Raw genomic sequence first — 21610 nt, forward strand, 5'->3', positions numbered from 1 at the left:
AAATGTAAGTATAACACTGGACTATGTAGGGTGGGGATAAAAAGATAAACCACAGACTTTATCAATAAGCCATGTACACTGTGGCTAGAGAAACCACATGCAAACACATTTTGATCCTTTGCTCCTCTTGGCCTCCCAGAACCAATCACATTTTAAATTTTATTAGCAATCTGTTATTGAGATAATAATCTCTTGCCCTGATCCTTTTATTGACACCAAGTTTTCATAATTCTTAGAAACCCAAGGAACTTCTTCAATTTAGTTCCAATTTACTTTGCCAGCTTTATTATTGTTTCCACTCTGCTGCTGCATGCAAGGTGACTGGATTCCCCTTTGTATATGGAATGGGGACTAGGGAGGGTTTTATGCTGTTTTCCTTCCAGCTACCACAGGCAAAGTTTGTCTCTAAACTTTGCTTTCTCTGAAAGGTTATCCCCCTCTCCTCCTTTGAAATCCTCAGCCTTTGTTATCCACTTTACAGCTTTTGCAAGTTCTGCTTTTGTTATATGTATTTCCTACCCTTTCAAGATGCTGTTTGCCTTCTAAAGCAGTGGCCTTAATTGTCATGTCTTAAACCTATCGCTCCATCTAACACACCTGATGCTACATACCCCAGGGAACAGTGCACATTCACCTCAGGCCAGCACTGTGAAGCACACTGGGTTTTAAAAAGTCTAAGGTCAAGCCCCTGGGTTCAAAACTCAGCACCAGCTCTCACTAGTTTTGTGACTTTGGAGAAGTTAGTTTACTCTCTGAAACTCAGATTCCCTCTCTCTAAGTTGGGAATAATAATAAATCTACCTCTTTGAATTTTGAGAAGGATTCATTGAGATACTATATAAAGAGGTTCCTATGACACCTAACACATGAATAAGGGCTAGTAAATCTCTAGAAATTGAGAGGCCCACTTAGCACTTTTCAAGTCCCATTGATTTTCCCTCCTAAATATCTCTTGACCCTAATAATTTAGACTGTGACCATCATTTCTTACTGGACTATGGTAGTCTTCTTTCTGGTTCCTCTCTATTTACTCTTGCCCCTTAGATCTAAGTCCATTTTCTTCACTGTGGCCAAAATAATCTTTCCAGACACAAATCTCTCACAATCCCCTACCTTTATCCCTCTTCCCCCACCTCCTGTAACTGCTAGAATACAGACTAAACTCCTGATCATGGTATTCCTTCAGCCTGGCCCCACCTCAGAGGCCATTCCCTCTCCCATAATACTTTTTCCTCCTTTCTTTGCCATATTACCCCCTTTGCACATCTTTTAGTCAGTAACTTTAGTTGCAGTTTTATGTTTGTCTGTCTTTGTTAAAGTCATGTCCTCTCCAGCCTGCACATTAAGACTTGTTCACTACTTTCTCTAGAGGGCATTATGCAAGACCTGGGACTCTGCATTGAGCAAGCATGCCATAAATACTCAAGACATGAGTGAGTGAATGACCGCGTGCCGGCACCTTGCCCCCTGAACTTCAGAGAAGCAAGCAGCACTGAAGGTCTAATCATTGGAAACTGATGTCTGAATTTCAACCTGAACCTCACACTCTAAAGAACTGAATGGTATATTGGGGCTCAGAAACTGGCATATTTCTTTGGGTTTCCATAATATTATGAGTGGTCAGAAGTGGGTCTTTATTTTGTTTGTTCCTTTTTGTTGCTTAGCAGGGCACAAGGTTAAGAAAATGAAAGTTTCACAGCTCCTTTGCTGAATTTAAAGTCATTATTGCATATTTTTATATCAAAAAAAATCCCTCCATCCTTGGAAAATAATACTCTGCTCATTTCTCTAGCTTTTCTTTGAAAAGTACACTTTGTGGTTGAGAGACATTTTGCTGCTTCATTTTCAGTGTTTATCAGGTCAGAAACAGGAGCAAGGGGCCAGGGGAAGGAGTCCAGTGCTTGCTCAGCGCCTGCTCACAGCACCAGATAGTCACTTTAGAATATTATATGCAAAAAGGAGCACAGAACTTCTGAAATGTTCTTACCCTTTTCAGTTTTCGGATAAAGAGAGTTAATAGGAGCCAGAAGAGGGTGGCGGCCACGCAGGTACACGTCAGTGTGATCAGCTCCAGGTTAGATTTGTCCGAAGTTCCTGGAGAAAGAAAAATCACCAAATGGTGCTAAGAAGCAACTCTGAAACACAGGAGCTTAATGATTTTGCAAAAAAAAAAAAAAAATGCCCAGTGGCTCTGGGCATCGTGGTGGACATAATGTGCTGGAGCAGGAATTAATCTCTGGGACAGATCCTCTTTTACCTCCTGAGTCAGGCAGGGCCCACAAGATGATCACACTAAATACACATAAATTAAAGGACTTTCCAGAAATTTTGCTATTGGGTTTTCAAGCTTTGTAATCCCAAAAATAGCTAATTAAAAATCAGAGGAGAGGGCCTGCCCGGTGACGCAGAGGTTGAGCGCTGGGTTGCCAAGCTGCCCGCAGCCTCTGCAGTGCTGGTTCGATCCCCAGCTGCTCCCCGGCCACCGGAGGAGGGTCCCACATGGCGCGCAGACCTCTCCTGCCGCCCGCTGCTCCCCTCAGCAGTGTACTTCGGTCCTTCTGCCTGCTCTGCTCCCCGCTCTGGCTCTGGTGAATTCTCTCACCCTCCCACGCTTCTGACTGTACCCAGTGCTTGTATAAATAAATACATCTTTAAAAAATAAATAAATAAAAAATAAAACAGTCTGTGTCAGCACATGGGAACTATAGTTCGAGACACCTTCAAAAAAATAAATAAAAATCAGAGGAGAAATTAAAAATGGGGAAAAATTAAGGCAGGAACAAAAGCACATTAAAATGCTAAATCTGAAATATGTTAAATCTTCCTAATGGGTTTTAGAGGAAATTTTAAAGAAAAAGAATAAGGAAAAGATGCATAAAAGAGCTCCTTTGGGACTCATAAAGTTCTTCAAAGTTGATTTGAAAAATAAAAATAAAGCTCAAAGACTGTGACCATTGCCTGCTCACTTCTTTTGGAACAGTCTGGCCAAATCCCTCACATCCCCGGCTCCATTTCTGATCTCTCAGCTGTCAGCCCTCAGGGCTGAAATCAGGAGAGGTAAGTGCTGGAGTCGAATTCTTCCCAATCACTTCATTTCCTAGAATCACAGAGACCAAAAGCCGACCACTGAGCACTGCTCTCCACTACCAAAAGGAAAAGATCCAGGTATTCAAGTGAAGTCTCCGGAGAGGAACACCTTTGGGGTTTGTATAGGAAGGCCCCAGGAGGCCAAAACAGTGGTTCCCTATTTCCTGATTCCAGTGGACAATTTCCCAGAAATCATGGGGAAAAAAAAAAAAAAAGCTTATATCCTTTAACTTTATTGAATGAAGACAGGAGTTGGCATTAAGTTAGACAAAGAAAAAGTGAAACTTACTCTTTTTAGAAATGAAGATGTAGATGATGATATCATTTATTGAGCAAGTACTTACTATGTGCCAAGCCCTCACAAGCAGCCTATGAAGTAGGTGGCAATAATACCTCATTTCATAGACAAGCACTTGATCTGATTTCAATTCAAGGGAGACGTATTGAGTCCTAATACAGACAGGGTTCAGTGATGGAGATCAGAAGATGAATAAGGGAAAGTTGTCACTCTTAAGGAAATTATTCACAACCTAACCAAGGGACTTAAGGCAAATACAACATTAGAGGAAAAGAGTTTCAGAGGTTGAAGAAATGTAGTGGTTTTTGGAAAAGGTGACATTTGAAATGCAATTTAGCTTTGGAGAAGAGGGAGTATTATAAGCAGAGGGACAGGTATGAGTAAAGACACAGAATTGGGAAAAGATAGGACATTGATGGCAGCCTATACAAGATATAGGATAGGACCAGACCATACAGCGTTCTGGGCCGCTTTGAGATGGCTTCGAACCAAATGCTGCGGGTAGTTGGAGCTGATGAAGGTTCTTTTCTCTGAATAATGACACATTCACAAACTAGAAGCCTTCACTTTCATATGTTCAGCCACCAGTACCTATCATTAGTCCCTTCCTGTAGGCCATGGAGTATCTGTGTCTAGATGGGAAACTGACATTTCTATCATCCAGTCGATAACAAAGTCCTGTCCATTCTACATCTATGGCCATAAAACTATTGTCTCCTATGGTAACCCACTCTCACTGCCTAAATCAATGCTCTATCACATCTTGCCTAGAGGACTGCTTTCTCAACAGTGTTGACCCTGCATGTTCTCTCCACTCTGCAGCCCACGTGATTGTGCAAAGTCACAAATCGAATCCTATTACACTTCTTCCTAAAGTCCGTCATTTCTCCACCCCCACCTCTCTCACTGCCAAGATAAAAATCCAGATCCTTCGGTCTTTTGCCATCAACCTTGTCTATCTAATGCTGAATATCTTGTGGTCCACATTAAAATACTTCTTACACATACCAGCCCTTCTGTACCTCAGTGCTTTGACCTTTGCATTTCTCTATCAGAAACTAAGGGGACTAAGACTACATCTTATTCATCTTTACATCCCCACTCATCAGATTGGGTGAATTAGTGGATAAATGATGCTTTGGTTTATTTATCTCCAATTCTTGTTCCTGGGTATTAATCCAATAAGTATACTCAGACTCTGTCTTAGATGGTGGTATATATGGTAAGCAAAAGCACATGGTCTGAAGCTCACAGCCTGACGTTCAAATCTGAGCAATCGAATATATTCAAATACTGCTGAATGAAGCAGCAGATTGTAAGATTGTGGTTCCTTTGTTCGCTGCCACATCTCTGGTGTTCAGAGAGTAACTGGCACAGAGTAGGCATCCTGAAAGTATTGCTTGAGTGAATGAATGAATTTGGCTTCATTTGCTGCTTTGTCAACTTGTGGTCAAGTTTCCTCATGGGATTGATTGAGAGCAAATTCCTTGAAGAAGTTTCTAAGTATGATAACTTTTCCTCTTAGACCCATCTTCTTGATGGGAGTATTGTAAGCTCAAGTTGATAAGAGTTTGGATTTCCATCTTCACAGTGTGAAATCTAACGCTGACTTGCTACACACATTCACACACACAAACACACACACCCCTTAGCTTCTGCTACAAATAAATTTTGTGTAATCTGATCAAGACCTATTTAGGGCACACTGGTCTCTGTTGGAAATGCTGATGGCACCTGGAGACACGGAACTGTCTGCACAGAACCCTGCAGAGGCCTCCTGCACAGAAGCCCTGGGAGAGGCCCCCTCCTATTGTGGGAACTTTCCCACTGCATTCCATGGGGCAGGAAGTTGACCCCCAAAGTAATTCCACAATCCTTAGTCAGGCAAAATTCCTTTCAGTGAGACCAAATGTGTTTGCTCGCACTCACATTTTTGAAGAATCAACTCATTAAAAAACATTGTCAAGAGGATTACTTACTGGAAGGGAAAGATCTATTTAATGTTTTTTTATTATTGCTTATGAAAATTAAAATTTTATAAGATACAGTATCTGTGTTCTATCTCTAGCTCATTGGATGATTCATTCTCTATTTTTATTTGAAAATTAACCTCTAGGACCATCCTATGTGGTTAGACGATTTAAATCAACAGCATCTCTTCCCATACGGATCTTGGAGGTTTCTCAGAAGTCAAATCTCCACACACTGGCCTGGCCAGGCCCAACTTCACCTCGCCAGTGACAGCTGATGAGCTCAGCACATGAAGCAGCCCAGCTGTACAGATGGGGGGCGGGGAGGAGGGGAGACAGCGGAAACATGGGTGGGACTTGACAATGACTAGCAGTTAGCACGGGCTCAGGGAAGTCACTTGCCTCTGATAATTGTGAAGGCCAGCATCAAGCCACAGTACAGGATTACTTTTCTTTTGGATACTGACAGGAATGTGGCCAGTTTGGAAGAGTTTAGGGTAATTGTACCTTTTACTGTGAATTGCTGACCCTGCTGTGCAGAGCATTCCAGGTCAGTCACCCTGCTGGGCTTCATTCCCTCTCTCTTGAGATAGGAAGGGTAGGTGCCGCAAGGCAGAGGCTCAGGGCTTGGGTTGGGGCTCGGGCCATCTGCTTTTGTGTCATCTGTCTGGCAGCTGTCTGCAAGATGTTGGGCACCAGACTGCTGCAAGCAATAAGCAGCAGAGCCAAGAGACTCAGCTCTTGCAACAGAACTGGACAATGCTTCCCAAGAAGTTAGGGAAACTCCCTGAGAAAAGACCAGGTCCCCGGCAAGGGTCTTCCGTGACTTCAGGACCCAGTATAAGTTTCATCAAGAAAGGGCAGGAACTTTTATGTAACTACAAGCAGCCATGACTTAGAACAAGGACTCTATGCCGAAGCATCCCAGTCCTTAAAATGTGGCCTTCACTAAGCGTCCTGTCAGAGGTCAAACATGGGCACCTGGTGTGAACAATTATTATTTTAATTGGAAGGAACAACACTTGGTTTACATGGAGTAGAGACAGCAAGATTGGCTCTAACAGGGGATGGCAACCTGGGGCACATGGCCAGGGCACCCTTAGAGGCTGATGCAGAGCAACTGGCCTGTGTGTCTTTTTTGTGCTGTGCAAGGATTCCACCCCTGCCCCGCGGAGGACAGATGTTGAGCTATTATTTTTATTTATTTTTTTTTTTTACAAATTATTATTATTTATTTATTTATACAAGCACTGGGTACAGTCAGAAGCATGAGAGGGTGAGAGAATTCACCAGAGCCTGAGCGGGGAACAGAACAGGCAGACTGACGAAATACACTGCTGAGGGGAGCAGTGGGCGCAGCAGGAGAGGTCTGTGCACCATGGGACCCTCGCCGGTGGGACCCTTGCAGGTGGCCGGGGATTGAACCTGTGCTGCAGAGGCTGTGGGCTGCTTCGCAGCCCAGCGCTCAACCGCTGCACCACCAGGGGAGGCCCGTTGAACTATTATTCTAAAGACTTCCTTCCCTTTCGCTTTTCTTTTTCCTCCCCTCACCCCCTTATCACTTTTTGAACTTCAACTGTTGCATCTTTTTTTTACCCAAACATATGACATATCATCAAAATTATTCTTTCTAAAACTACTCTGACTCTAACCCATCATTTTTGCAGAAAAATGAATTATCACTTTTCCTGAGAAATATGCCTGACACTGCAGGTGCCTTCAGAGTTGTTCTCTGGTTCTATCATTATTCAACTTGAGGTAAGTGTGTATGTGGGTTTATTTTCCATTAAGCATATTAGGGCATCAAGAGAACGGTGTTTCATTTTGCATCTCTAGCATTGGCCAGGAGGAACTTTCTATTTATATGTGTATGAAAAGAAAATTAATCAGCCACACCTTCACTGACTCTCCACATGAGCTAATTATGTGGGGTTACCTCTTTCTATCTAAATCCAGTAAGCAGTCACCCGGTAAACCTTATTATATAATTTCTTGAAGGCTTAATGGAATACTAAAATTGGCCTTCATACTATTTATGAAGATTTTTAGGAAGCTATGTACTCCAATTTGAAACTTCTCTTAAGGTCAATAATGGATGAAAAGACTGCATTCAGATTAAATTTGAAGTACATTTCCAAGAGGTAAAGATGTTTAACATTGTTATTACGTGGCATCAGTTCTGTAACACATTTTTATCACAGCAACTTAAATCCTTAAGTTAAACAGGAATTTTGTGGTTTTGCAATACTGTTTGGGTGACCTATTGGCTAAATCAAGAAAAACCATAATATAGAATATTTTGTCGAGGGCCTCCCCTGGTAGTGCAGCGGTTGAGCGCTGGGCTGCAAAGCTGCCCGCAGCCTCTGCAGCTCCGGTTTGATCCCTGGCCGCGGGCGAGGATCCCACATGGTGGACAGACCTCTCCTGCTGCGCCCACTGCTCCCCTTAGCAGTGTACTTCGGTCCTTCTGCCTGTTCTGCTTCCTGCTCTGGCTCTGGTGAATTCTCTCATCCTCCCATGCTTCTGACTGTACCCAGTGCTTGTATAAATAAATAAATAAATCTTTAAAAAAAAAGAGTATTTTGTTGAAATTGCACTTAGTTTATCACATTAACAAACAATAACATTAGCTAATATTTTTAAAGTTTCTATATGTTCATCCTTACAAAATCCTATAAAGTTGGTGTATCATTACTAACATCCATTTTGCAGATGATCAAATGGTAGCACCAGATTGATAAGTAAATTACCCACGAGGACCCAGCTTGTGAGGAGTGTGACCTTGGACCAGAGGTGGAAATTCTTCCATCACTGGGCTCCTGCCTTTGAGTTGAGACACACCAGGTAGAATGGCTAAATATGGGTCTAGTTCTCAGCTCAGCTACTTCTTAGCTGTGTAGCCATGGACAATTTTATATATACACACACACATATATATATATAAATAATGCCTCAGACTTATAAATTAAAAAAAACAACAACCCACCAGATTGTTGCAAGTGTTAAGTAGGCTACTACATGTCACATGCTTAAAATAATGAACCGCATACTCAGTAAGCATAAAATATTCCAATCGCATAGTCCCAGACCTTCACAGAACCTAAGATCAAATTCACTGAGACGAACACCCACTTCTTTGATTCCCTACAGAGTTTTATGCCAGCTGAGTTTCCACAGGAGGTACGAACATGAATATTTGCTGTGTGTTTGAGTTTCTTGACCCCAAGCACTCTCTTCAAAGATGTCAAAGCACCCAAACTAAATTCCATCATCATTTTTTGAATTCTTGATCAAGTCCAGCTTTATGTCATTGTTTAGATTTGAAGTACAAAGGCACGCATGTCCTGCCTCCCTCCCCACCCCCCGGCCCTCCCGTGTGAAGTTAGTAAGCAGCAAGTCCATCTCTCTGTTTGAGCACTTTTCTCTCCTCGGGAAGCCCTTCTGAATTGCTAGCACTGCTGGGAGGAGTAACATCAATCACCAACATCTTCATGTGAATTAGTTTATCACATCCTTCCTAGTGCCAGGATAGCCATGAGAGTGAATTTGGGGGCAGGATTCAGGAAGAGAGAGACTAAAGTGGGGACAATCAGGGATCAGAGGAAGGTCAAAAAGGAGGAATGGGGGACCTTCCTGGTGGTGCAAGGGGTTAAGCACCACACTATGAAGCAATCCGCAGCCTCTGCAGCACAAGTTCAAGCCCCGGCCAGCCAGAGAGCACCCCACATGGCGAAGCAGACCTCTTCTGTCTCGCCCCCACCCCGCCCCTGCATTTCTGGCCTGTACCCCAGATCTTGTATGCATAAACAAATAAATCTTTAAAAGAAAAAAAAAGGAGAAATGAAAACAGAAAGCTGGTCAAAGGCAACACAAAGGAGTAGTAGCCGGACATCCAAGACAGCTTTGTCTTGAGCTTTTTCTCCTATTTACTCTTGCACTTTCATTCAAGTACATTGTGCATATTTCCTGCTGTATGAGCTATTTCTGGAATGAAGGGCCAGTGTGCAGTTATTGTGGTATAAAATGTACATATCTTACCTGTAAGGCCCCTGAAAGTATGTGGACTGCAGGACTCCAGGCAGCCCTCTGTGCCTTCCACCAATTTTGTATTCATCAGACCACCTCCCCCAAAATGTTCAAACTGGTAGTTATTCTTCAAGTTGTTTTTTCCTGTGTATTTGTAAGCGCTATTGAAATAACATTTCTTACAGCAAGGCCTAAATCTGCTATGAGAATGTATTTATATAATATAGCTATTACTTGCAGTAGTAATTATAAAGTATAGTTGAAGTCCCTAGTGGAATGTGCTCTGCTTCCATTGTAATAGACCCACTGAGTCCCAGAGTGCTGTTAATTTCAAAAATTATTTTGGTTAGTACCAGTTTTGTTGTTGTTTTTAATATTAGAACTTCCCCTCAGAGACCTCCATGTGCCCATGTGCTCCTGTGTTCAATTCAAACCCAACAAGATCTGTGATTATTTAAAGAAGCTACTTTGACTCCACAGTCCACTCATCCTTTTCGGATACAAAAATAACACATTGTTTTATCTATGAGTATAAGAATCCTTTTTCAAAGGAAATAAAAAAAGCAGACAGTTTCCTTCCTGGCAAATTCATGAGCCTCTTTAAATCTGTTAAACATAGTCACAGATACAACTCATTTGCCTGGTTTTATTTCTTAGCTCAACTTGACAAGATAGGTGAGTATGAAGGGTCTATGTGCAGATATTAGGAAATCAAGCCACAGCCACTAGAGTGAAATAATAATGACTTAAGCCTAGAACAGGAATCCAGTTTCAGTGATAAAATTATTGAGTAGGTATTGCATTCAATTGTTCTGAACAGCATCCAAGGATCAAATAGTCATTCAATGAGCCCTAAGTGCTTCCATTCAAGATATTGTATGTGACTCACAAGATCAATATACCAATATCTAACTCACAAGATCAATATACTACATTCAACACTCAAAAAGCTTCTGCATTCAAAACTACATCCTTACATGGAACTGAAGTTTGCCTCCTTGAAACTTCACCATCTCCCTCCTTGGTTAGAGCTAAATGTCTCCATGGTCTGAAAGCTCTTTACATATTTGAAGTAAACAAACCTACCACCCCAAGTGGTCTCATTTTTAGGCTATATATTCCCATTTCTTTGTACCATTTGATCATAACTCTATTAAGGACATGGTATCATTTGTTTATGCTTCTCTTATGAATTTATGCTTCTCTTCTTTTAGGTGTGGTCTGATGATTACTAGTCAGGTAATCTGATTGTAAATAGAGAGGTCGGATACAGTCATCTCTGAGAACAGAAAAAAATACAAACGCAGCAATGGAAAAGAGAGAAAATCTGTACAAAGCAGGCACATGAACTCAAAGAGTATTGCAATCAGGGGCAATAGTGGGTAAAGGGAAGGAGTTATGCATATCAAGTGTCTGCAGCTACCTTGCAAATCACATTGTTTCTCTAAGTGATATGGAAAATTAGTGCCACATGAGGGAATAGAGGTCATGAGTCAGAAGTACCAATTGCTCAGAAAATTTAATGGGCCAGCAAATAAGAAATATTCAGGCTTTGTTATTGCCAGAGAGATATTAAGGTAGAAGCCCAAAGTTGCCTCATGACTCTTCTTTCCTCCTTTCCAACATCCTGGCCAATCCAACATCCTACAAAACCTCCACCAGAGGTCAAGTCAGTCTCCATGTCCTTTTTTGCCTCTGTGAACTTTTGTAGCCCTTTTTAGCAGCATTATGTAGTCTGTGTTGTACAAACTAGTGTTTTTACTTTACCCTTAGGAGGAGTTCAAAATGAACTGGTTCTAATTGTTTCATGCGTTCCTTAATCTTCTTCCAAGTAGGTTTTCAAAACTTTCTGAGCTTCAGGATTATGGCTATGCTTCCATGTCCTGCATAGTCCCAGGCAAGTAAATCAGTTGTTGAGTTAATGATGAATTGATTTGGATTTTCTCTATTGGCCTAAGCTCAATATATTGTTATGCTTCTTTTTTCAGACATTCATTGATGATTTTCTAGATATGTTAACCCAACAAATTTTTATCAAGTGCTCTGGGATAGAAAAATGAATAATAAACAATGATAGCTTTGCATTAAAGGTGCATGCTGGGCCTCCCTGGGCCTCTCAAGGGGTTGAGATGCAACCTGTGAAGCTATCCGCAGCCACTGCAGAGTGGGTTGGATCCCAGCCAGGGAGCTACCCACATGGCGCAGCAGACCTCTCCTGACTTGCCCACTGCTCTCCTCAGCAGTGTATTTCAGTAGATCTGCCTGTTCTGCTCCCCACTCTGTCTCTGGCGAATCCTCTCACCAACACCACCCCCCACACACACCTCTGGCCTGTACCCCAGTTCTTGTATGCATAAATAAATGTTTAAAAAAAGAATAAAGATGCATGCCAAATGCTATGGGAGCACAGGCAGAAAATGATAGTGAGACAGAGGGTTGGGTATAGAGAAAGTGACACAAGAACGAAGTAAATTTTAAGGAATGAGTGGGATCATCCAGAAAGGAAACAAGTTGGGAAGAGGCTGTGCAGACGCAAGGAAAGTGACCTGTAAAGGCAGAAGACTAGGAGGGACACTGTGTTCAGGGAGTCACAGGAAGTTGAGCACAGCTGGAGGTGTGGGGGATGGGTAAGATTTACGCTGGGGAGGAGCCTAGGGATGACTTTGTGTGGTCAGAACCCACAGCAGGGTTTAAAGCAGGAAAATAACATGTCACAATGTTGAGTTATTTAGATCATTCTAAACACGTGTGCATGTCCAGGAGTGAAGCTGTACTCCCCAAATTACCTAGTTTGGTAAATAAATTGTAAAACATCCAAATTTGATTTTTAAAAAAGCACAAGCCAAACAGTAAAAATAAAAGATCATAGTGGGTTTGGCAATGGATTAGAGGAGGGTGAAAGAAGAAGTAGGTAGGCTGGTAGTGGGGCTAAGAATTTCCAGAGGTCAAAGCATCTGTGACTGTGGCTGCTATGGGCAATAAAGTGAATATTATTTCCCCTTCTTTCAAGGGCAAAAGATACAGGCTGATAGAAACATTTAGAAACCTCTGGTGATAGCAGTATTCTTGACATTACATGAGTTTTCAGAAAACGTATCAGTAGGAAATTGACTCATTGTAGGAAATCTAGAAGCAGGTGGAGAGGAAACCAAATAACACGATAACTGAAAGTCTTTATTTTCTGCTAAGAGCTTGCAGACACTTCCTAAGGCACTTCAAGAATGGGAAGATTTGAGGGAAGGTGGGAACCCTCTGTGGTTTCCAAAGGTATGGGCTCAACTATCAGCCTTGCCACTTACCCTTATGTAACTTTAGGCAAGTAATGAAACTTGCCCATCTATCGACTGAGGATAACACTGTTTTCTTCTTTGGATTCTTACAAAGTTATTGGAGTTAATTATGTTGTGTCTAGTACAGTGTCTGCACATAAAAGTACTAAGTAAATATTAATGCCCTGCTAATGCTGCATTGGTATGGGATGCAGAGATATTTTCAGATATAGTTCCTGCCTCAAAACATTTATAGTTCAGGGCCTCCGCTGGTGGTGCAGCAGCTGAGCGCTGGACTGCAAAGCTGCCCACAGCCTCTGCAGCTCCGGTTTGATCCCCGGCCACCGGCAAGGGTCCCAAATGGTGTGCAGACCTCTCCTGCCGCCCGCTGCGCCCCTCAGCAGTGTATTTCGTCAGTCTGCCTATTCTGTCCCCCGCTCTGGCTCTGGTGAATTCTCTCACTCTCCCGCGCTTCTGACTGTACCCAGTGTTTGAATAAATAAATAAATAAATCTTAAAAAAAAAAAATAAGCATTTATAGTTCAGTAGGGGAGGGAAGCATACCCGTGCCTAAATACTAAGAAAAGAATAAAATATATATGAAAAAAATGCAAGAACCATGGTGTAGGGGAACGGAGAGTAGAATGAGCATTTGACACAACTGTTCATCGTGAAGGGCATCACGGAGCAGGAGCAAATGGTATCTAAATGGTCTTGGAGGATAAGGTGGGCTTGCCGGAAATAGGGTGGGAAACTGGACAAGACATTCCAGGCTGTGTTAACATCACGATAAGGTCACATTCTTATGAGTGTGGTGAGTCCAGTCTATCAACGCCCAGGCTCATTGCTCCAGTCCAATCTGGGAGTCTCCACCACCCCACTGCTACACTGTGGACAGCAGAAGGATTCGGCAGAACTACTGGAGAGAAAACTCTGGCAAATGGAAGGGTGGGGGTCATTCCTGATGGCAGAAGAAAGTGCCAGATGCTGTAAAGCTAGGTGACTTTTAGGAAACCCAGAGTAGTCTGACAAGAAAGGGGACAGGAAAGGAAACAAAGTCTTTGGGGAGACCTACAAACTTGTATCAATATCAAGGAAGCGTTTCTCCTGAGCCTTTGGATGCCCAACCACTGCTGACCCTTATTTTCTCATAGAAATGAGCGGGAACGGACACGTAGCAGGGGAAGGTGGTCTAGCAGTGGGCTGGAGTCCTGGAGTAGAGGCCAGTCTTCACCAGAGAGCTGCCACTACCTGGCTAGAGGGCATAGGTCAGTTCTCTGGGTTTTCAGACTAACTGCTTAGTATCTAGGGTTGTCATGAGGTTACAGGGATGGGGGTGGAGTGGGGAGAGGAAATACCTTCTGAGCAGAAGATGTGGGAAACTCCTTGCTCCCTGCTGCTGCGCCTCTCTTAGATCTAGGTCCCTCCCTGACCTGATGCAATTATTCCCTGGGGTCACAACTGCAGTCTTTGTTAAAAGATAGATTAGCAGCCCTTTGAGGAAAGAGGTGTTAAAGAAAGATGCATGCTTTATGCATTGTTTTCTCCACATACAAGCAGAAGAGTTGAAAGAGTACTTGAAAACAAGAATTATTTGGGAGACAAATAGGATCATCACTAAAAACATTTTGGGGAATACTACCCTCAACTTTTGCTGAAATATGAATTTGTGGTAGAGTGGTTTCAGATTTTTCAGAAGACTCTAAAATCATCTCTTTATAAAAGAGTTGGGATGATGTTCTTTTTTAAAGGAATTTGAATTCTCAGAGTTACAGTCTGTAAGTAATATAATTTTCCAGGGCAGAAGAATGATATATTGTGCATATTGTTTTCTTGCTAGTTCCTCCCCCAGGAATACATATTCTGAAGTCTACGGGCGAGTGTTTGGAAATGGACTACTGAACAAATTCCATCTTTTCATGTAAAACCCCAATGTACCACAGATATTTACATCTAAGAGGTGCCAATTTGATATTTTATGATGCTGTAAATGTTATGTTTTGGATAATTCTTGGCACTGGAGAATTGAAATTGAAATTGAAACTATTTTCTAAATGGAAGCCACATGGCCATAGCTGGGGGTAGGATCAGGCCTCTTTGTGTTTTGCTGCTCACCAAGCTATCTGAGGCCGATAAAGAGGAAGCACTGGGAATATTTTTCTTAAATGTGGTCTGTTTATTATGTGTTGCTTCTCTCTGATGATATTTCACAGCCCACTACGTATTAAAAACCAACTTAGGAAAACATTTGCAATTGCAGCATTTGTCGACTTGTGAGAATTAAGAAGGGAAAAGGATGACCCATTTCCCATGTGTGTGTTTTCCTCTCATCCACACGTGTCTTCTTTCTTCTTGACATTCCTTGTCACAGGTGTGGCCACTGCGGACATTCTCCGAGGGCCTATGTCACCTCACTGGCAGGGCTGGCTGTCCTGTCTTCCCGGAACTACTTCCCCTGGGAGACTGGGGAGTGAGCGGGTGGCCAGTCAGCATCTTCACCTTCTGCCCGGCCAGGTGGAACCAGACAGTCCCTTCCCAGAGGGACAGGGCAGGGAAGAAAGAGGTCAGGGAAAGGAAAGCCTGGAGCGGCAGCAGGAGACTGGGAGGTGGAAAGTCAAACAAACAGGGAAATAGATGTCTGAGCAGTTTCTCGTTGCTTTCTGAACAGCTGTTTACCTTGAACTGTGAGGTATGCCGAGCTCTCCACGGACCCCTTCTGGTTGGTGGCTTTGCAGTGATAGACGCCCTCATCCTCTTCTGTGACTCTTTCGATAAACAGCGTGCTGCTTCCTGGTCCTAAAATAATTCCTGAGGAGTGAGAGATGTTTGGATTAGTGGACCTGGGTGACAAACAAAAACAGCTACTTCTGTAACACAACCCTCTTCCTATGATTATGCATTCAGACAAGGAAATCCGAGCTCTAGTAACCTGGGCCAAGCCTGCTTGTTTGTTTTCTCTCCACAGAGGCTTTCTAATGGCACATTTGCTGCCATTGCAGCGGAGCTGTGACCCCAGCTGTGGAGAAGCAAAGCTGATCAAGGCCACGCACAGTGTAGAAAGAAACGAGATGAGGCTGCCACATCCAACTTTAAAGAGCAAATGTCAAGGAGGTTGTTTATCTAATAATAACAACTACCAGTGACTCAGTGCCCACTATGTGCCAGGCACTGTGCCAGGCTCCATTCATAGCTTGAACTTACAACCACCCCGCAAAGCATCAGTGTCTCCGTGTTACACTTGTGGAGACTGAGATTTGGCGAGGGTTGGTGACTTGGCCATGAACATGCAGTTTGACTGGGAGCACACTTGGGGCGTAGGGGCCTGAGGAAATTGTGTTCCGTTTGCAGTAGTGGTAAAAAGCTCGGGCTTTTTAATTAGGCATCACCGCTTTGAGTTTCTTCATGTTAATCTTTCTAAGTTTCAATTTCCTCAATCATAAGATGAAAATGAAAGCAGCCAGTTCCTAATTGAAGATTGGGGAAATGAATGGCAAGTGCACGGTGCATAGTAAGTGCTCAGTAAATAAATAAAAGCTTAAATATTACTATGGAGGGTGTTGTTCTGTGAGGGGCACATGAATTCTGGACCCAGTAACACACATGTCTTAGCAACACAGTAATGTTCTGAGAGATGTATCACTAGATGATGTCATCACTACACAATTGTCACAGTGTAACCACATAAACCTGGATGGTATAGCCTACTACACACCTAGGCTTAGGTATGGTCTATGGGGGCCACCATCTTATATGCAGTCTTCACTGAGCAAAATGTCATTAAGTGATGCAGTATTTATTCTGCTGTTAGTCTGTGTTAAAAACTTTTCAGACAGACAGGAGGGAAAAATAACTCATACCAGACATACAAACACTCTCTCTCTCTCTCTCTCTCTCTCTCTCTCTCTCTCACACACACACACACACACACACACACACACACACACACACACCAGCAAACAGAAAATGTTTAGTAAATGAGAAGGAATGACTCAATGTAGCATGGCATACCATGAATAAAGTTCAAAGACTGGGAGCAAGAGGGCGATAACTAAGGACAGGAATACCCAGGCAAGGAGGGCTTCATGGGGGAGGTGGGCCTTGAGGTTTACAGATCCCAGGTGAAGGGAGAAAGGAGAGGGTGAGATAAGGCATGATGCTGAAAGGAAGATACATTGTTTATGCTGGAAAAGTGATACAATGGGTCTGACCAGGCTATAGACTATATCTTGTCAGTTTAAATAGTTTGTATTTTTCCTGATTATAGCAGATATAATCAATATAGAAAATATGAGAAATATTGGAAAGCATAAAGAAAATGTAAGAAACCAAACAAACCTCTAATCTTACCTCCCATATATTTTTTCTTTAGTATTTTTAAAGTGAACCTTTTAATATAGTTTGTTTATATATGTAAGAAATATTTTTGAGCTCCTATTGTATGGTAGGCATTGTTTTAGATGCTGGGGATACAATAATAAGCAAGGCAAATAAATGATTGTTTTAAAGGGCTTAAATTCTAGTTTTGGAGAATTACAAATAAATAATGCAATTCCAAGTAGTGATAAGGTCTTCGAGGAAAATTGAAAAGGTTAAGGGGATCGTGGATTAAGGCTGGTGGGGAAGCATGTTTAAGGAACATTCTCAGAGGAGGTGGTGTTTGAGCAGAAGCCTGAAAAATGGGACAGTCTCTTGAAGATCTGGAAAAAGGAACTTCAGATGGCAAAGATAAAGTACCTGGGGCAGGAACGAGCTTTTGTAGGAACAGTGGCTTGAGAACAGTAAGTGAGCAGGAGGCATGGGTGTTGCACGGCCCTGCAAGCCCTGATGAGGACTTAGAATTCTACTCTAAATGCAGAGGAAAACCACTGCAGGATACAAATGTGTATTGGGACAAAGGAGGAGCAGGGAGATCAGCTTGTGAGCTACTGAAGCTGACCAGTGAGAGGTACTATGGCCTCAGGTCAAAGCCACTATGTTGGAAGTGGTAAGAATTGGTGGTTTGGGGACAATTTTGCAGGCAGAACCAGAAGGCTTGCTTATGGATTAGCATGAAAAGTAGTAATAGATATTTGACTTTCAGGGTAATGGTTTGAACAACTGGGAGAATAGTGGTAGCTTTCCTGTGGGGAACAAGTTTGAGGGAGAAAAATCAAGAGTTCTGTTCTGTTTTGCACATACTGAGTTTGTAGTACTTATTGCGTGTCTGAAAGAAGGGTTCGCCCGGAGAGCAGGATTAGAGACAGCTACATGGAATGAATGCATTGAAGGTGTGGAAGGCCGCGAGAATAGAAACCAACCTCATGGAGAGTCCAGACAGAGAAGACAGCAAGCCTGCAGGTTGAGCACTGAATCTTAGAGGAAGAGGAAGCAGCAACAGAGAATAAGAACAACCCATAAATGAGGCAGCAAGAAAACCAGTCAGCATGGTTCCCAGAACCTAAGGGAAGAGTTCACAAAGAACAGAATAGTTAGCTGTGCGCAATACTGCTGGGAAGCTAAGATGTAGGGAGATAACTCACCACTGGATTTGACAGTGAGCCTGTTCGGTGAAATGTGGGAGCACATGCATCACTAATGCCAGTTAAAGAGGGAATCGAAGGTGACAAGGTAGAGATGTTGAGGAGGTTACTTTCAAGGAGTTAGCCGAGGATAACATGAGGTCAAAGAATGAATTCTCTTTTTTTTGAAAAATGAAATTTTATAGCATGATTATGTGCTGATAGAATGTCATGGATGGGGGGATAAAGGGAAAGAGAGATAAGAAATAGGATAAAATTCACTGGCCAAGTTTGCTGTGGATGGGAATAGGGATAGTTCATTCACTTTAATAGTAAAGTTTGCAGAGTATCAAGGGACAGGCAGGCTGGACAATTTGCCAGTGTATTTTCTCAATAAGTAACAGGTACTCTTCTTTTTAAATCAGGGAAGGGGAGAGGATTCTGGAAATTTAAAAAAAAGAAAAAGGGTTGAGATGATGTGCGAGGAGAGAATAAAGACAAATTCTATAGTAAAATGCCATAAGATTCCCCCTAATGGTTATGTAACTTTAATATAAACTCCCCTCTTTAATATCATAGTCTAAATATTCCTCCATGTATACGCTTTTAATATAATTATTTGTTTTATGCGTACATCATATTGACACCAGTATTGGGTTGTCATTCTAATTGCTCATAGCTACAAATAGCAGTGAAATTAACATCTTTAGGCATGAAGATTTTTCTTGATTTCAGATTATTTCCTTATGATAGGTCCCTAGAAATAGACTTGTGTCTTATGTCAAAAGTCCCTGATTCACTTATCGAGTGATATAAAAGATTATACCAATTAATACTTCTACCAGCAGAGAAGGATTATTTTGACACTCTCCTGCCACATCCGAATAGTACCTGAGCAATTTTGTAGTAGAGGATACAAAATGCAAAACTTTGCTGATTTGGTAGATGAAAACGATTATTGTTTTAATTTGCACTTCTTTGAACATTTTTTCATGTGTTTGTTAGCCATTTTTTATTTTGAAAGCACCTGTTTTGACTGGAAAAGGTGAGTTCAGTTGCAAGAGTGCTTTGAAATCTTGTCTGAATAGTTTCCATTCAAGGCAGAAGGAAGGAGAGTCACAAAGATTTTTGAGTGGGGAAATGACATAATGAAAGCAGTGTTTAAGGAAGTTTAGTCTAGAGGGAGATTGCAGGATGGACTGGAGTGAGGAAAAGGTGGCATCTGGAAGTTCAGTTCACCAGTTAGGTTTCAGGCCAGGAATGATGAAGCCCCAGATCTGGATGGTGGGAAAGGAAGTGGAGAGGAAGAAATGGAGGCAGATATATCATGAAACAACCTACAGGAATTGATGCTTTATTGGATCCAAGAATAGACAGAGATGAGTCCAAAACAGTTTCAATATTCCAAACCCACATAAATAGGGGAAAAATGAGAACTCTCCACTGTGGCAAAGTCACAGAATCTCTTTGGGACTGTTTGTCCATCTGTAAAATGAGAATATGTCATACCTGCTTTGCCTATTTCATGGTATGGCTATGAGGATCAACTGAGATAATAAAAGTGTTGAAACCTTGAAAACTGTAAAACGGGGTTTAAATGGCAATCAGAGAAAGTAAAATATAACTGGATAGTGAGTGGTCAGGGACCATGAACAATTATAATGGCAGCTACCTTGCTGCCTGCAACCATCTTCTTTGCAGCAGACCTGAACCTTGACCAATTTTCTACCACCTTAATCTCAAGGCAAGCACTGGGCACAGATAAAGTCAAAGGACTTCAGTTTTACACAAGATGATAGATATAACCGCGGAAAGTCAAAGGATAGGCCAAGGATGCTGATGCGTCAACATCATCCGCAGTTTCCTCTTTGAATCACTTGGAGGAGAGGTCAGGGGATGCGGAAGTGTCCTAGATCAACAGCGAAGTCCTTTCTCCTCTGCTCTTGCTATTTATTTCCTTTCTCACAAAAGTAAGCGTACTATTCCCCCCATTCCTCAAATCTTGTGCCCACACTTGTTCATTGTCTTCCCTAGTTTCTTTTATGCCTATATACGATGACATGTTCTTTATACCACCCAATCCCAATGATGCAGGCTCTGTTCTCCATAGGGGTTCACCTCTTTAAAAGAGCTCTCTTTTTAACCTTTTTATTGTGATTTGAAACATTCAAAAAGTGCAGAAAAATATAATCCACCATCTATTTGCCTATCACAGGATAGGTAGTTTTTATTTTTAGCTATAAAAAAGCTATAATGCACATCTGACACAGTTAGGTATGCATTATTATATCTGCAGATCCTTGTGCTGGCTATATCAACCCATTTTCAACTCTACCCAAATTACAAATTTCTCTTCCAAATTATACCAATTTACACTTTAACTAGTAGTGGCTACGAGCCCTCACTCCCCAAATTCTTACCAATATTTGGTGTTATTAGACATTTTAATTGATGGCAAAATAATGGTTATGTAATGGGGATCTTGTTGTGATTTTTTAAAAGTTGAAATGTAATCAATATATAACATATTAGCTTCCAGTACACAGTACAATGATTTCATATTTGTATATATTAAAAGAGGATCGCCACAATAAGTCTAATTAACATCCATCTACATACAATATTTTGTTATTGTGATAAGAATGTTTCAGATTTACTCTCTTAACAACTGTCAAATATGGTGCTATCAATCATAGTCACCAGGATGAACATCACGTCCCTCTGTTTTATTTATTTTACATCTTGAAACTTATATCTTTGATCCCTCACATTCATTTCATCTCATGCCCCTGACCAATCATCAGTCTGTTCTGTGCATCTATGAGGGTTTTTTTTTTTTTTAAAGATTTATTTATTTATTTATACAGCACTGGGTACAGTCAGAAGCACAGGAGGGTGAGAGAATTCACCAGAGCCAGAGCGGGAAGCAGGCAGATTTGACGAAATACACTGCCTAGGGGAGCAGCGGGGGGGCAGGAGAGGTCTGCGCGCCATGTGGGACCCTCGCCGGTGGCTGGGGATCGAACCGGCGCCGCAGAGGCTGTGGGCAGCTTCGCAACCCAGCGCTCAACCACTGCGCCACCAGGGGAGGCCCAAGGGGTTTTTTTTTTAAGACTCTATGTACATGTGCGATCATATGGTATTTGAGATAATATGGTATTTGTCTTTCTCTGTCTGACTTATCTGACTTAGCATAATGCACTTGAAGTTAATCCATGTTATCACAAATGACAAAAATCCCTTCTTTCCTCATAACCAAATAATATTCCACGTGTGTACATGTATATATGCATGTGTGTACGTGCCATGAGATTTCTCATGATTATAAAACTTTAAATATTTTAAATGTATGTATGTGTGTGTGGGTTTGTGAGTGTGTATATATACACACCTATATAGAGACACATTTATATATGTTTGTGTATACAGATATCATATCTCACATCTTCATTCAATGGAGTT

General features: G+C 41.9%; 1 protein-coding gene across 1 annotated transcript in view; it reads right to left on the reverse strand.

Annotated features, from left to right (window-relative positions):
* Positions 1 to 21610, reverse strand: part of FLT1 (fms related receptor tyrosine kinase 1) — a 171043-nt gene that overhangs the window by 33317 nt on the left and 116116 nt on the right. The window contains exons 15-16 of the mRNA XM_037527077.2: positions 15327 to 15458; positions 1988 to 2094 (exon numbers count right to left, since the gene is read on the reverse strand). Of these exons, the coding sequence (XP_037382974.1) occupies positions 1988 to 2094; positions 15327 to 15458 (239 nt within the window). The remainder of the gene's footprint in view (positions 1 to 1987; positions 2095 to 15326; positions 15459 to 21610) is intronic.

This window comes from Talpa occidentalis, unplaced genomic scaffold, assembly GCF_014898055.3.
Source record: "Talpa occidentalis isolate TD23 unplaced genomic scaffold, MPIMG_talOcc4v2.1 talOcc4.5, whole genome shotgun sequence".
Classification (NCBI taxonomy): domain Eukaryota; kingdom Metazoa; phylum Chordata; class Mammalia; order Eulipotyphla; family Talpidae; genus Talpa; species Talpa occidentalis.